The sequence below is a fragment of the Puccinia triticina genome, chromosome 1A (genome assembly GCF_026914185.1).
Source record: "Puccinia triticina chromosome 1A, complete sequence".
Taxonomy (NCBI): domain Eukaryota; kingdom Fungi; phylum Basidiomycota; class Pucciniomycetes; order Pucciniales; family Pucciniaceae; genus Puccinia; species Puccinia triticina.
The window spans coordinates 8,726,697-8,742,137 of NC_070558.1; the positions used below are offsets into that span (position 1 = coordinate 8,726,697).

At 46.9% G+C, this 15,441-nt stretch overlaps 4 protein-coding genes across 4 annotated transcripts; 2 read left to right on the top strand and 2 right to left on the bottom strand.

Moving 5' to 3' along the window:
• Window positions 1-13: 13 nt before the first annotated feature.
• On the bottom strand, window positions 14-1,432 carry PtA15_1A968 (uncharacterized protein; the record flags this gene model as incomplete). The annotated part of the gene is made up of 2 exons (XM_053166050.1): window positions 14-493; window positions 845-1,432. The coding sequence occupies 2 exons, from the start codon at window positions 1,430-1,432 to the stop codon at window positions 14-16; spliced, it is 1,068 nt and encodes a 355-aa protein (XP_053017181.1).
• A 2,188-nt stretch (window positions 1,433-3,620) lies between these two features.
• On the top strand, window positions 3,621-4,206 carry PtA15_1A969 (uncharacterized protein; the record flags this gene model as incomplete). Its single annotated transcript, XM_053166051.1, has 3 exons — window positions 3,621-3,752; window positions 3,824-4,024; window positions 4,090-4,206. The coding sequence occupies 3 exons, from the start codon at window positions 3,621-3,623 to the stop codon at window positions 4,204-4,206; spliced, it is 450 nt and encodes a 149-aa protein (XP_053017182.1).
• Window positions 4,207-11,136: 6,930 nt separating this feature from the next.
• PtA15_1A970 (uncharacterized protein) lies at window positions 11,137-14,726 on the bottom strand (the record flags this gene model as incomplete). The annotated part of the gene is made up of 13 exons (XM_053166053.1): window positions 11,137-11,198; window positions 11,281-11,395; window positions 11,464-11,730; window positions 11,821-11,875; window positions 11,950-12,019; window positions 12,098-12,252; window positions 12,320-12,381; window positions 12,454-12,543; window positions 12,630-13,108; window positions 13,188-13,618; window positions 13,687-13,810; window positions 13,932-14,064; window positions 14,169-14,726. The coding sequence occupies 13 exons, from the start codon at window positions 14,724-14,726 to the stop codon at window positions 11,137-11,139; spliced, it is 2,601 nt and encodes an 866-aa protein (XP_053017183.1).
• A 176-nt stretch (window positions 14,727-14,902) lies between these two features.
• On the top strand, window positions 14,903-15,367 carry PtA15_1A971 (uncharacterized protein; the record flags this gene model as incomplete). Its single annotated transcript, XM_053166054.1, has 1 exon — window positions 14,903-15,367. The coding sequence occupies one exon, from the start codon at window positions 14,903-14,905 to the stop codon at window positions 15,365-15,367; it is 465 nt and encodes a 154-aa protein (XP_053017184.1).
• Between the last annotated feature and the right edge of the window lie 74 nt (window positions 15,368-15,441).

Genomic DNA, 15,441 nt, shown 5'->3' on the forward strand with positions numbered 1-15,441 from the left:
AACCGACGACTGGTCAAGATGTTTTGCATTCACAGCGGTGCTCCTGAGGATGCTCGTGGTCGTTTTCCAGGGAACAGCATTCCCCAAGCGCGTGCAGCTGTGACCTCAGATAGGCCAACTCGGGTTCGAGGAACTTGAGATCAAGGGGAAGTGGGTGGGATGGCAAGACAGCCAAAGCAAAGACGATTAAGAGCGGAGGGAGCTTTTCCGGATGATTGCCATCATCTAAAAGATGTGCAGAAGATGAGATCTGACCGAACAGACTTTCAGCTTCAGACTCAACACCAGGGCGAATCTCGATAGGATTGGGAATCTGAGCAAGGCTAGTGGAGATATAAGCATAGATTTTTTGGATGCCAACCGAAAGTGGCTCGGCCTTCACAGATTCGAGGATTGGGCTGAGTTCACGCGAGAGGATAGCCCACGAGGATTTGTTAAGATTGATTCTAGTGATCGAAGGCGGGTTAGGGTTACAGGTGAGACAGTTGGCTTTCTCGAGAAAGGGCGAATAGCTCAAGATCGTATATCCACGTGGACGTTGACTAGCCGGATCGACTGGGATCATTGACTTGTAAAGATCCTCTAAACCGACCCAATAACTTGGATATTTAAATCTTGCGACGTCTAAAACCAGCACTCGATCCTCTTCAGGCGAGTAGCCAGCAACCGGACTGAAGTGCCCGGTCCCTGTCTGACCTAAGCTCGCCCGGCAGAAAGATACGACGAGGAAGGCAGATGATAGAGCGGTAATCTTGGCGAGCTGCGAGCGGAACTCTTTTAGGCCAGTTTGATATCCTATTGGATCATCCTCTGGAGCTCCTATGGGCGGTGATTGACTCTTTACGGCGAGACCATTACAACGAGCCAGGCAGTTAAACTCGGCGAGGGTGATTCCGTTCTTGCGTATAGACTCGAGCGGGCGACAGCAGTCTAGCATGTCTTGCTCGAACCACCTCCAAGGGTGTTTCCAAACCCTCTTGGGATCCACGCCTAGTGCATTCAGAACCGTACAGAGCGTAGCCAAGCCGCAAAACGAAGGTTCATGCTGAGTGACTAGTTGGGAAGCCAGTGGAAAGAATGATTCGAGATGGCCATCGGCGAGAGCTGAACGAAAGAGAGCTTTCCCTCGATCGGATGTAAACGACAGACAACTCTCTGGTAATTGGCGCTGGTAGAATGAACGGGTAGGGTTGATGATCTCATGAGTCGATTGATCTGATTTGTCTTCCGTCATTGAGTTGGAGTATACGATATGGTTCTGTGTGGACTGGTCAGTTGGGTTAATCGGTGTGCGGCTGTGGTTGATACCCTTCGTAAGCCTGATATCCTGGTGGCCTGTCGAGCAACAGCTTGCAGCGGAATAAGACCTGGGGATGGTATGATGGCTCGTCCCAAGTTTCGTCGTCGTTCTGAGAAAGATCGTTCGAAACATCGGCCCAGTAGGAATTGCAAACTCCAGCCGGCCGCAGGAAACAGCATTAAAGTTTGCCCCTCGTGGGCTGCGACGCGGTCCACCGGACCAAACGAGGACGTTGCGGCAGCAAGGCAGACGTCGTGACTGAGCAGCCCATGGGCCTACCCTGCGCCACTTGCTTCTGGCCGGTTGTTTCGGATTTGTAGAACCTCAACCCCCAAAATATTTTATTTGAAAAACCTTTCTCACTTTAACCACCACTATTTATCTAACTTGTATGTAACATACATAACTCAGGATGCACGCCAACAGTTAGCACTGTGTCACGCCCCTTCTTTGGAGGCTTGCACTTGTGGGAGGCCTCAGAAGGAAGAACTGTTCATGTTTTTTGGTCAAACCTTCAACATATTCTGGGAATTGAAATTCACTGTCCGGGGGCAATCAGATGGTTCAGATGCCACATGAGCTATGAATTTTGTCCCAGTATTTGCAGAATTTAGAGATGTCTGAAATCTCCAGTCAAAGTGGCTTGAACTTTCAAGTGAAAGCCTAGCTTAACAAAGCCACTCAAAAGGAAGGTCTGGGGGACCACTCTCCATAGTAGAGGCTTATTAGTTATCTCTCAATTCCCAGAGGAGTAGCAGAAAGTATCTGCTAAAAAAATGCAAAAATGATATAACAAAAGAGCTGGATAGACACATCTTGTAGCCAGAAAATGATTTCTGGAGTCACAAACAAATGGTCCCTCATTTGGAAATCTTACACATTCTTCAATTTCTGAAAAGATTCTTGAAGGCACACAGATAATGATAGAGAAAACATGACTAGGCCAAATTTTAGGGACAGTGATTTAAGGTACACTTGAAGCAGAACTTTGGAGAGGCTGGGGGGGGGGGGGGGGGGGGTGAGGGGGAGTTATAAAAAAATCAAAAACCTCCCAGCCAGAAAACTTTCTGCTCCCACATCAAATTTGCAATAATACACAAGTTGGGAGGAGTGGCTTTGCCTTCAACCACAGCAAGCCTCCCACCAGGGGGAACTTTTAAGTTTGGCCTTGAATGCTATGGTGATTCCCAATTTGTGTTGCTGAAAAATTCAAAAGGTGAACCCATTGATTAGGACAGCTCACAAGTGAAGGGAATCACTGCACATTAGCTAGGAGGGTTTACTGCACTACATCCAGGCATTCACATTTATGTATTTGTTGGAAATTTTCAGGGCAAGTTAACCTGAGGTTTGATTTCAGAAATTCAGGCTAAGGCTAGCTAAAGTTTGCTGAAGCCTGGAATCAAGCCTGAGATTTGCTGACCCGGGGTTTTGCCCGGACCAATGCAATTGCCAGTTGGGTTAAGTTGCCAGAAATTGGCAATTTGCCTGAAGAATGTGAATGCTGTCTCTGCACGCGCGAAAACCCGAACTTAACAAAGTCCCTCTGCTGCTGGAGTGTGTCTTGCAAAGCAAGCCTCCGACAGCCCTCAGCAGGAGGGACTTGCGCGCTATTGCCCCTTCTTGGCGTGCCAAGAATCTGAGTTTGGCTGGGTGGAATTTGTGAAGCTTTATAATTCCCTCATGCCACCCGCAGAAATTCCACAAAAATCCCCAAACAGCTGGAATTACAAGCAGTGTGCAACTTGACCGCTGCACCTTGCAGCTTGTGTGCACAATGAGTGGTTGTTTTTTTGTGTAGCTTTCTCTCAGAGGATGCTATCAGCCCTACAAGACCACAATTGTTCACCAGCTGTGAACATAACTGGAATCAAGATGGCATTCTTGCTGTGCCAATGTGGGGAGGTACGGTGAGTCCCTCCTGACGGAGGCTCGCTACGCGAGTTCAGCCTACCCCCCGGGGGCCCAAAGTCTCGAGGGACTGTGCGAAACCCCGATTTTGAGGTGGCCGAACAAAAAGGGGCATGCGGGCGGGCCGCGCGTTTGGGCTGGCCCAGTTAGGGCACAGGTCACGCAAGCCCCCGTCTCATCACCTTTGACCTAATCAACACTCGCCCAGCCGATGTACCGGTGATCCGAATCCCGTTAGCAACTCCAGGCGTGATCAGATATTCGAACGAACACACTACACACACACTATCAGCTCCTTGAGGACGTAGACGGTCAGCTAACTAGGTTAGTGCATTCTACTGAGCCGATTCTTCGACATGGTCCTCAAATTTTAACGTTTCAAACAGAAGAAATTACTACTTCAAACGACATGTCGGACGTAGAGGACGCACCAGTTGACATCCCCGCTGAGGAGGAGGTCGAGGTCACCAAGGAGGCGGATGCCCCTAAAGGTCAGATGAGTGTCGAAGATGCTCTCGTTAAAGTCCTAAAGACAGCCCTCGTAAGAATTTTTTCCTTCAGTATAATCAAATCTGCCTGCTGATATACAAAAGTTCGCATTTCCAATCTTAGGTTCACGATGGTCTCGCCCGAGGTCTCAGAGAGGCCGCCAAGGCCCTCGACAAACGACAGGCCCATCTCTGCGTGCTCAACGAAGGTTGCACTGAAGAGGCTTATGTCAAACTGATCGAAGCACTCTGCTCTGAACACAAGATCAACCTCATCAAAGTCGGAGATGGAAAACTCCTCGGCGAATGGTGTGGTCTCTGCAAGGTAAGCTCATTTCAGCCCACCGGTCCTCGCCCCCAAGCGTTTACTAATCCACACTGCCTACCCAGATCGACCGAGACGGCACAGCTCGAAAGGTCGTTTCGTGCTCTTGTGTCGTAGTCAAAGAATTCGGACAAGAGTCGGAGGCTCTCAATGTTTTGCTTGATCACTTCGGTAGTCGTTAGGTTGTATGGAGTCAAATGAAATGATATGTCACTCGGTGCAACGAAACCAGGATGTTTGTTACCGGAAGCGTAGCGGGAGGTCGGTCGAGTCCATGGGGACCGCCTAGCCAAACCCTGCACGCCCTAAGCCTCCAAACCTGCAAGATAAACCAATGTTTCTCATTACGTGCTTCAGGCCAGCGGCGGGCGCTTACATGGCAGTATGAGGGGTCGAGCTCCGAGGATGCTCCTCGGAATCTTCCCTCAAGGTTTAGGGCTATCCCTCAGACTTCTACATTCCTCTCCAGCCAAGCTGTCTCGGAAGCTCGTCGTGTAGATCATCGTCCTCCCCGACAAAGACATTTATTTTTCTGAACCACCACGCCTGCGGGTGCGTGTCTCGCGAAGCGAGCCTCCGACAGCCCTCGGTGTTATGGCCTGGTGATATACCTCTCCGGGGGAGAGTTGATGCCCGCTACGATCATGTAGTCGGATGGTACCTTTTCTTCCTTCTCCGGGGTTTTTACACTCGGCAGGAGGGACTTGCGCCTTATCGCCCCTTTTTGCGGGGGCAAGATTCTAAATTTAGGTGGCAGGAGTTTTCAAACTTCTGTAATTCCTTGCTAAACAATCTTGAAACATATTCAAATGAGGATTTTGCATGGAAAGGGTCTGTGCTCACCAACACAGTTTCCACAGTTTGCTCTCCACGAGAATGTAGAGGGGATCATGTGAGATGTAAACATCTGCACTCCTTTCTCCAGCATGTTCCAACAATGTTGAGCTAATAAACAAGGAGTGGATGTGGTGGGTGAGTTGTAGAAAAAATAAACAAATCACCTTGAAAATCCATTCTTGGTGCGCGAGTTCGGGGAGCTACATAAGGGGCAAGTCCCTCCTGAGAGGCTAGCTTTGTGAGTTCACCCCCAAAGTCTTGAGGGACTTAAAGTTGGCCAAAAGCTCCTGGACTTGGATTCTGGAGCCCCAGGTCTGGCAGAGCTTAACAAAGCCTCTCAAATGGGGGTCCCAAAGGGACTCTCCGTAGTAGAGGCTTATGTTGCAAAATTAACACATATGCCTTATTGGTGAAATTTGCCTGAGAGAAATGCCAATAATCCTTACTTTTTTATGCTAAGGCCCCTGCATGATGTGTTCTTGGTGTAATCAACCTCTACATTGACTCATCAGATGCCTGGCCATCTCCTGCCACCTTTGTGTGCATTTTTCTCCTTCCCAAACCCAAGATACAAGGTTTGGAGTAAACAAAAACTTCATCCTGCCAAAAACAGTCCAAGTATAACTGTTTTTCAAATGAGCTGCCTCAGAATCTTGAGTGAACAGGCCCAAATGCATGTTCTCACAAAGTTGTTTGGCGATATCTGTCATTTTTTTTTCTTGAGGCAAGGTATTTGCACTAAAAATAATGTTTCACAGACCTCAGGCTTGGCTCTTGCAACCCCCCATCTTCAATGGGTTATTGTGAGCAAGGAATGAGGAAATGTGATGATCTAAGAGCATTAAAAATTAGAAAAGAAGCTGGGCTTTCATAATATCGAAGAATCTTGAGGAAATCTTTGCAGGCAAGCAAGCTATTGCAACATTTGATGGAAATGGTGTTTTTAGCCATTCCTCTCAGGCCTAAATAACTAATATTGGATAAGTCCCCCCAGTGGAGGCGCTTGGTGCCCCCACCTTTGGAATTAACTAAGTTTGCTTATGTCATAAGCCGCCTGCGTGGCCTGACCACTTTGCGAAATTGGTCTGATTTTCACATTTTTTGAACTCAGCAACTATTTAAACGTAACAGAAGGCCTTGCATATTATTCTGAATACACCAACCTGTAGCCTTGCTTCTCCGGTGTATTTTATTTCTTTTTGGAAACATTTGGCCAAAAATATACAGTGGCTTGTGATTTGTAGTCATCCCCCTTGTTTCTTGCAAAGTAGAGTTTGACAGATGCAGATCCGTTCATATCATTGGTCCATGGACCCTCTCACAGTTTTTTGACTCAATGGTAAGTGTTATACATGGGATCTGATGATCATGATTGTGAGAATTTTTTATGGATTTGGCACCAGATATATCTACTGCAATTGCTTACAATGTTATTCTATCTACACAAGGATTCTTGGGAGGGTATAGAGATATTTGTTATTATGAAGCTGGAAGTCTTGCACTTTTAATGGTTCCAAGGGCCAGAGGTTTATCCAAGAGCTACTAGGTAATATAGGGGGATGAGATCACCTCCAAGCCATTTGGCTGGTAGCTCTCCCCCTTGTAAGCCAAATTTAAATGCAATTCCCTCCCTTTGGGAGGCAGGCAATTTGCCCACCTCCCCCCCCCCAAGCATAGGTATGAGGGAGGGACTTGTGTCAATTAAATGATAATTTTTGAAAATCTTTATTAATATTCCAACAAAACCATGCATAACCAGAATCAATAGACTGACATGTGATGTGAATGATAAAAAATAATAATAGAATGAATCCCAAAATTCATCCTAAATTTTAGTGGGCAGTGAAAACACCTCAGACATTGTTTTTTTGTTACCTGCAGTGCAAATTTGAAATTTCTTTCTTTTTTCCAATAACATTACTTATATTCATTCTTTTGGAAACTTTCTGTCCATCCTCTCAATAAATCAGAACTTAAGGTGTATGGTTTGTAAGTGTTCTAGTCAAAAGAAATGTCTTGCAAACTTTCTTCTGGGCATTGCGGGGGTTTGAGCAGGGCACCAAGAGCTCCCCTCCGTCCATGGAGGCTGCTAAGTGGGCAGACCTGAGAGATCGGAGCTGGGCATGCCCTGACCGTGCGGAGCAAGCCGTCATGCAAGACCCCACAGCGCTGAGTCAGAGCGACTCATATATGAGTCCCCAGCAGAGGGAGAAACATGCTCAACGCGGACTTCTCCCTCCACAGATCTCTCCTCTCCTCACCCACTTCTCGCGCTCGCCATTTCTTTAGGCACCTCCCACCCACCCTTCTGTGCTTTGTGGGAGAGCCCCAATTCGCCAGGAGTAGGTGTACGCCTGAACCCTACTCCTGTTGTCTGTTGCAGTTGCCGAAGTGAATTAGCTTCATTTCTCTCACCCTGGTTGAGGCCAGGAGAGGGAAGAATCCCTGTCCTGCCTCTCTTCCAACACTTGCTACGGGCGGCTGCGGCACAGTAGCCTGTAGCAAGTACCAGGCGAGAAGCGGCAGCCGAATGGACTGTATCAGTGTATAGTGGGTAGACAATTGTATCCACCACAACTTTTTGGACTCTATAATCTCCCCCCACCAACTTCAATTCATTCATTTCAGTGAGGTCTTTCAAAATAGGCTTATAAAGAGGAATATGATGAAATGAAAATGAAAAAACAAAGTTGTGATTTTTTAAAAAAGTTGAAAAAACACAAGTTTTTCTTGCAAGCTTAATTCTTTTTTTCAGAGAAAGGTGAATAGACATAAAGCAAGAATGTGTTATGAGCTGCACCTGCGCGCCTTGCCTACCCATAGACATTTCATGTAGTTACAAGTACATGTCACAGCTCTCCACCATGAGGAGGAGCCGTGTCAGCCTTAAAGTCAACTCAGCTGACCTAAAGTCTGCCTTTTTCTACTTCTTACATATGAATTACTTCATATCTTTTTCATCTTAAGAGATATCCTTGTTTTGACTTCATTGTCTGCTTCCTCATGCAATTTTAACTCTAGTTACAACTTACCAATTCTTTGTAACTCTACTCCTTCCCTGAGTTCTTGAGTTGTAGCACGCATGCGCAGTTGTGACATGTCAGCGCTACCAGGCGCGCCAAACCACATGTACATGTGTAAATTACATAAGCAAACTGTGAAAATTTTTGTAGTCAGGATCCCCCTTGCCTGAGGAGGATCTACAGACTTCAGCACACCAGAACCACACCCCAGATAACCCCAGGATCACCACCAAAGAGATTACCACGCTCCCAGTATACCTACCATCACAGGCACCTAGGATATTGACAGTAAGTAACCTCTTTCACTGAAACTTGTTTATCCCAGAGGTACAACTCTGTGTCTGCTTGATTTGCTCTTCTTTTGCTGGCCTTTGCCTCATCCTTGATCACAGGGCTGCCCCTGCTTAACATCATTCTTTTTCTGTGGTTTTTGTAAGAAACAAACCACATAGGTTTCCCTTTAAAGAACCTTGACTATCCAGAAGGAAGCCAAAAATTGTGGCTGGATTAAACTTGTCTAATCCAGAAGCACTCCATGTTTCTTTGGTGAGAGGAGGCTGTTGCACTCTCTAGCACAGCTTGGCAGCACTCTTCTAAAGAGGTAGCATTGCCAGTGGACGTGCATTCTCACCAGAATAACCTCGAATATCTGCTTAATCTTGAATCTTCTCAGTCTCTTTCTCTCCCTCTCTCTCTCTCTCTTATATTTGTATTTTCTTTATCCAAAGAAATCCAAATATTCCCCCCTTTTCTCTTGTGTCCTGCTGTCACTATAGAGACTCAGGCTCACAAGCCGGGGAGAGATCCTCACACTCTCCCCATCTAGTAATCTATCAACTAGCTAGTGAACCCGTGCAGAAGAAACCGGAGGCAAGTCATCCTTCCCCCTAAGATTAACCCTCACAGAATGGAACATGAAACAAATGATAATAAATGAAAAAAATGTGACCCCAAAAAGGTTTGGCTTGGTGGGTGGACAATCTGCAGTCAAAATGGGGACATTACAGTGCCAGGATGCCAGGTATGCTGATGAATGACTCACTCCACACATCTTTTAAACCACATAGAATCAATTGTTTTTTACTTTTTTACTTATCATCATTCATTTGAGATCTCATACTATCATTCCTCAACCTTCTAAATTTTTTGAGAAAATATTGCCTTTTTTGTTTTTTTTGTTTGTTTAATTTTTGTAAATTACATAACTTTGATTTTAATTTTGATTTTGATTTTTTCATATTTGTGTTTTGAAGACTATTTTTAAACATCTCACCAATACTAGTGACTTGAAGTTGGTTGGTTGAGTTTCTATGGTCCAAAAATGGTGTGGTGTATACAATTTTCTACCCACTGACCATGACATGTTAGCCCGAGTTGAGAAGTATTTAAATGAGGCTATGAATTGCAAAACATTGGGGCTTGCTCCATTCTTGCATCCGTGCTACTGGATGCACATCAAGCCAAGCCCTGCAGGGGGCAATATCTAGTTCCACTACAAGGAATTAATTTCATACAAGGCTCACTGTACTCCCTGTCAGAGCAGGCTGGGGTCTATCACTTCCATGGGCATTGGGGGCCCTGTTTTTCAGGCTACCCACATAACCAACTGTCATCCAGGAAACAGTGGATGTACCAGGGACATCCCCAAGAGGCAGCCTGCAGCCTTTTGGCAACCCAATCCAAGCCCTGCAGAGGGAAATGTCTAGTTCCACTAGAAATTAATTGCATACAAGGCTCACTGTACTCCCCATCAGAGCAGGCTGGGGACTACCACTTCCATGGGAATTGGGGGCCCCATTTTAGTCCCCACCAAATGCCACTGTGTTATGCCCTCATGTAGGCAACAGATTTGAGCAAGTCCCAATTGCATTTTCACCAGTTTTCTCTACATAAATGGTGAGCTTGGCGCCTTGGGTAGTGTGGATACATTTATAGGTGGATAGCTTTGGAACAGCTGAGGCAAGTTGAGGGACCTGGTGAATACCCTTCTAAAGTGTCTGTGAGGCATAAACCCAACTAACCCATGACTTAGCAGCTGTTGACAAACATCCAGGCAGGGGCTGGTAGGGAAATACTGCAGCCAGTCCCCACATCAGCACTTTATTGGTTCATTTATGCGGAATTGATTGTATATTTGTTGTATTATGCTGTTGTTCTCTCTAAATTCTAACCAATCAACCCTTTCATATGTACAGTGGGTCATCTAATGTTTTTGGCACTGCATTTTTCATTGCAGAAGATCAGGCAAGAGACCCAAAGTGATGGGATTGGCTGCAGGGGTGTAAAATAAGTTCCCAAGAACGATTATGACAGAAAAAAATGAAAATGAAAAATATGAAAAGTGTGGAAATTTTCCAATTTTGTGCAAATTTCTCAGAATCCTTTTAAACCAAGGAGAGAAAATTACAGAGCACAGTATGGCATGTGACAGGAATGATAAAGAATGAAAAAAAACTGAGACCATTTTCAATGATTTTTGTTGGATCAAATAATTCTGGTCAAATTGGTGTTGATTTGGCCTGCAGGTGCCAACTTCTATTTCAAATGGGTGGATACCTCATTCACCCAAAAAATCATTGAAAACGGTCTCAGTTTTTCATTTTTTATCATTCCTGTCACATGCCATACTGCTCTGTAATTTTCTCTCCTTGCTTTGAGCACTAATAAATATTCTGAGAAATTTGCACAAAATTGGAAGATTTTCACACTTTTCATATTTTTCACTTTCATTTTTTTTCTATCATAATCATTCTTGGGAACTTATTTTACACCCCTGCAGCCAATCCCATCACTTTGGGTCTGTTGCCTGAGCTTCTGCAATGAAAAATGCAGTGCCAAAAACATTAGATGACCCACTGTACATACATACTCAAAGATTAGCAAATCCACCAAATTAGACCCACAGTGCACGCAGCATGTGCTCTTGAGAGGGCTTCTGCCCGCTGTAAAACTTTGATGGGCTTTGGGTACCCCAGTGAGAAGGTATTTTTTCTGCAATTTCTTGTAAAATTACATTTCCAACTCCCAATCTATGCGGGGAAATTACATTCCAACTACCAAAAATTACGTTTTGAGTCAGAATGTAATTTTTGGGAGTCAATTAGTTAAGCCCCTTAAAGAAAGCCAAAAATTACATCCAAGTACAACATTGGTGCGCAATATAAATAAACACGTGTGGATCTGGTTGTTGCTACACATAATGGATGCCACAGTCAAAATGTTTTAAACAGCCAAACAGTTGACAGTATGAAATCAGCCGGCAAACAGCCGGATGCCGAGGTAGATTGTTGATCCGCCGAGCCGGATCAGCGCCACTGTGAAACAAAAAGGGAGGGGAGAAGTTGGAGGATTGGTCAGAAGGACGGTCTGATGATTGATATCAGGGCGGAGACTTACTGAAGGCTACAAAGCCAAGAATGATGATCATGTATAGCCGGACCTTCAAGCTGGCTTTTCCCAAAGCAAAGGAGCTTCTCACATCGCCATCCAAAATGCAAGCGACCAAGATACCCTAGATAACCCAGCGCTCAGCGAGTGTACCTATAAGAATCGATCAAGGCGGATCGGGAGGAGACTTACGTTGGTGAGCGTCCAGAGCAGGACAACGTTTGTTCGGACGCTTTTGTAATAGTCTTGCTTTAGAGCTTCTTTCTCCTTGTCCGACCGGTTCTTTTCGACCAATTTCGGCCGAGTTTTCAGGTTCATCAGCGCGTCGTCATAAGTCTGGTCAAGATCTTTCTGCTCCAGCGGGCATGTGATCTCTACTTTCGAATCGCCAGCAGAGACTGCCACTCCCAGGTCGGTTAAAATGATATTGTGGTCCTTCGTTCCCCAAGAAAAATCATGCTACGCCGTGTCAAAAGGGTACGCACACGAAATTCAGTCTGAGAATCGTCAAAGAATCACACAGTTGTGTGGCACCAGTTGCTGGCTTACAAGGTTTGCGAATGCATAGACGTTGAGTACGTTGATATATGCTGGGGCCAATAACCTGAGAGGAATAAACACTCAATGATGAGTGACGTTTGGTTCAAATTCTGATAGATTGGCTGAGTGGTTACTCACAAATACTGCAACATGCAGGTTAGCAAATGCCACGGATCTAGCGCCAGGACACTTGACGTGATCCAAGAGCCTGAGTCGAGCAAAATGCCAGATCAGTCAGCGAGCGGGTCAAGGATGATCGGATAAGAGCAAGATTGCTCGATCTTACCCAAAGTAGCAATCAATGAAATGACGATCTGCGCATAAAGGGTGGCATTGGCTCCACCCTTGACAGCTTTGACTAAAATCAACACACACGCGACCAACATGTAGAGTGCAAGGCATGCAAAAATGATCATAGCAGAAATATATTTCCACTTGGCCCTGGGAAGGATAGAATGACCGTCAACTATTTGTTTTAAGGCTAGTAACTGAAAGTCACGTCACTTACCCTTGTGGCCGGTTTCCCATGGATAGCAAAAAGCACCCTATCAAAGTTCCAGTATAGAGATACTAAGCAATAGCATTCTACACATGTCAATCATCTTACTCTCGTATGCGACTAAAGCGAGCAAGTAATCTTACGTGTAATAAAGTATTGATAATTGTGATCGCCTTGGGCATTTTGAGAGATGGGTCTTCGAGTGAGGATGATAGTAGTACAAAAAAAATGTACTGATGTAGGACAGCAGTATGTTAGCTCACGCTGTAATAACTGAGAAAAGCCGAGAGGGGGGAGGGGGAGGAGGGATCATACTCACATAGTTTGCCAATCCAAACCAAGCAAATAAAAGATTCAAAAAGTTGTAGAGTCCTTCGAAGTAGAGTGCAAGAGCCTTCTTTCGGGAGTGTTCGGTGCGAGACATCTGGCCTATATGTGCCAAGGAATAGATAGCGGCGAAGAAGCTTCCGTTGAGCCAACGACGGCGCTGACTGATGAATTCTGGGACCTCGTTGGGCACATCGGTCTCGCCCCAGGCGCTCTTGACGTACTTTAGCACCCAGTTGTGCCCGCGTTTGGCCACCAGCTCCCAGCACAGGATCCGGTCCTCGGCCAGATACATGTTCGACGTAAACACATCCGCATCCCGACCGGCAAGCGTTTCGCCCTTGAAGTACGACGCTAGCGGTCCCCGCCCGATCTCATCGTTCTTGAGTGCAATGTATCGATAGGCTGAGAATGCGCCGGGTAGAACAGATATATAGCCGAATACGGATTCCGTTGGTTTATCCAAGATGTCTAGAAGACCAACCAACATTCTCATCATCAGTATCTCACAAGGCATAGCGCAGGTGTGAGTGCCTAATAACGTGCTCACTTGACATTTTATATTCGAAGTTTTGAGCGGCCACTAGGGGGTTGAGTAGTCCGAGCCAGCCTTTGCCTTTCATCGCACAAATCTCACCACACGCGCCACCGACGTTTGAGTTGAGATCCATGCATTTCCAGAGATGGTACAAGCTACGCGGGCCCGGTTTGGTGCCCACGTCGAGAAGCACGCAGACGTTGGGCTGAAGGAGTGGACAGAAGGCGTTGAACATCCACCGGTGAGAGTTGATCTTCTTCTGGTTGCGCTCTTTCATGCAGAAGATGATCTGTGTGGGCACGATCCCCTTCTCTAATCCCTTGAACTTCAGGTCACTGTCTACCGAAAGTTGGGTGGTGAACTCGTAAATGTGTGCTGTCACGGGTTGGTCTTGAACCATGTTGGATCCTACGCCATCTTGATAAACACCTAATGCGGAAAGACTACCCCCCAAGAAACCGTGTATTAGCGCTGACAGGACTATGTATGTATGGTGACCAGGAGAGCTTACCAGTCGAGAACTCGTGGATGAATGACCTTCCGCCCATCCGCAACGATGCAGACCACCACTTTCTTCCAGCCGTCTTTTCCCCACGTCCTGGATTTATTTCTGGTGCAAAGATGGGCGATGTTTTCTTTGAGGATGATAATAAGGCGACACGTATATTAGTGCTTGCTCTTTTTTGTGTGGCGGCTATTTTACATTTGAGAAAGTGCTGGTGATCTGACGATCGTGGGTGGGAAGATGATCTTAACTCATAACTCCGTGCATCGTTCGCGTGAATAACACTTCGTCTTCATTGTACATCGTCACTCCCACAAACAGTTCGGTTTCGCGGTTCATCTTAGCAGCTCGGAGGGTGTATCTCTCAGATTCAAAATCATCAGGCTGAATTGAATGGGCGGAATGATGCAAAAAAGAAAGATGTCGTGGTCAGGTTCGCGTGGGAGGGGGATGGGGAAGAAGAAAGACAGACTATCGAGCAAGCGAACATCACACGTGGCAGCGGTGTAAGACATGATCTCGAACTCCTCCTCTCCGCGACGGGGCAGGAAGCTTAACAATCGAGCGGGTATGGGGCGGTCGATAACCAAGTTTCCGTTTGTGAGTGCGACCCTCTTCCTGGTGCGATTGCGCCTGAGGGCGCGTCCGGCGGGTGCGGGGCCCCAGTGAGGGTTGGCGGGTGTGTTGAGAGAGTTGAGTTGGGTGGATGAGGAGGTGTGATCCTCGAGGACGATGTTTGCGTATGCGGGCTCCTTCTCATCCTCGGTTCCATAGGCATAACCTTGCTCGTCCTCGTCTGAGATCCCGATCGAATGGGTAAACGGGTCGAGTTCGTGGGTGATCGGCGGGGGCATGTTGGGCGCTGGGCGGGTATGGGATTCGATGGACTCGGCCTGGCTCGGTATATCTTCGTGGCCGTGGCCGTGCTCGGAATGATGGGGTGATTGTTGTGTTTCGGTAGAGGTGTGATGATAGAGCAGGGCATCGGCATCCGATGGGATGGGATAGGAGGAGCCGGTCTCGTCCACGTCAAGCCGGATATCCATTTATGTAAACTTGCTCTTCCTGTCTGTCGATGGGCGGTTCAACTTCTACGGTCGCTGCACTGTGATGTCAGCGGGTGTATTTTCTGGGAGATGGAAGGGGTGATGAATATATTAATCCAGCACTGTGTACATGGGGCCGCCGACAGTTTCGGGCATCAGGAAGGACCCTCTAAAACATGATTAGTTGCACCATCGGTGATCCGATATCCATCCCCACTGCTTGTCTTCACCTCGGCGCGTCTCGGCGAGTCAGCCGGCGACGCGTCCCCGTCCCTGTCAGCGAGAGCTGTCTCCGGCCATGTCACAGGTTCAGAGACGAGGAAGCCAGTTGGCCCCGCCCCCCCCGATCGGACGGGGACCCACCCGGGATGGTGGGCTCCCGCTCCGCCTTAAAGCCAGATGGGCCTCGATGGGCACCGGCCGACCAAATATTCCCGATCGTCACTGAGGCCGCAGCCATCCACACACAAACACTCACTCCCGCCGAACAACCACGCCCGCCTGTCCGCCTCGTGTACGCCCACTCCCCAGACTCTTCGGTCTGGCTCGATTCGATCGGCCAACTTGACTCATGTGAACAGCGACCCTACTATCTGTCTGGCCTCTCAGTCTCAGTCCGAATGTACACTCCCAACCATTGATTCGTATCATCCTGCGATCGACCCTCTTGCGCCCCCTCAAAACAAATAATTTATCATCCATCTCATACCGCTTC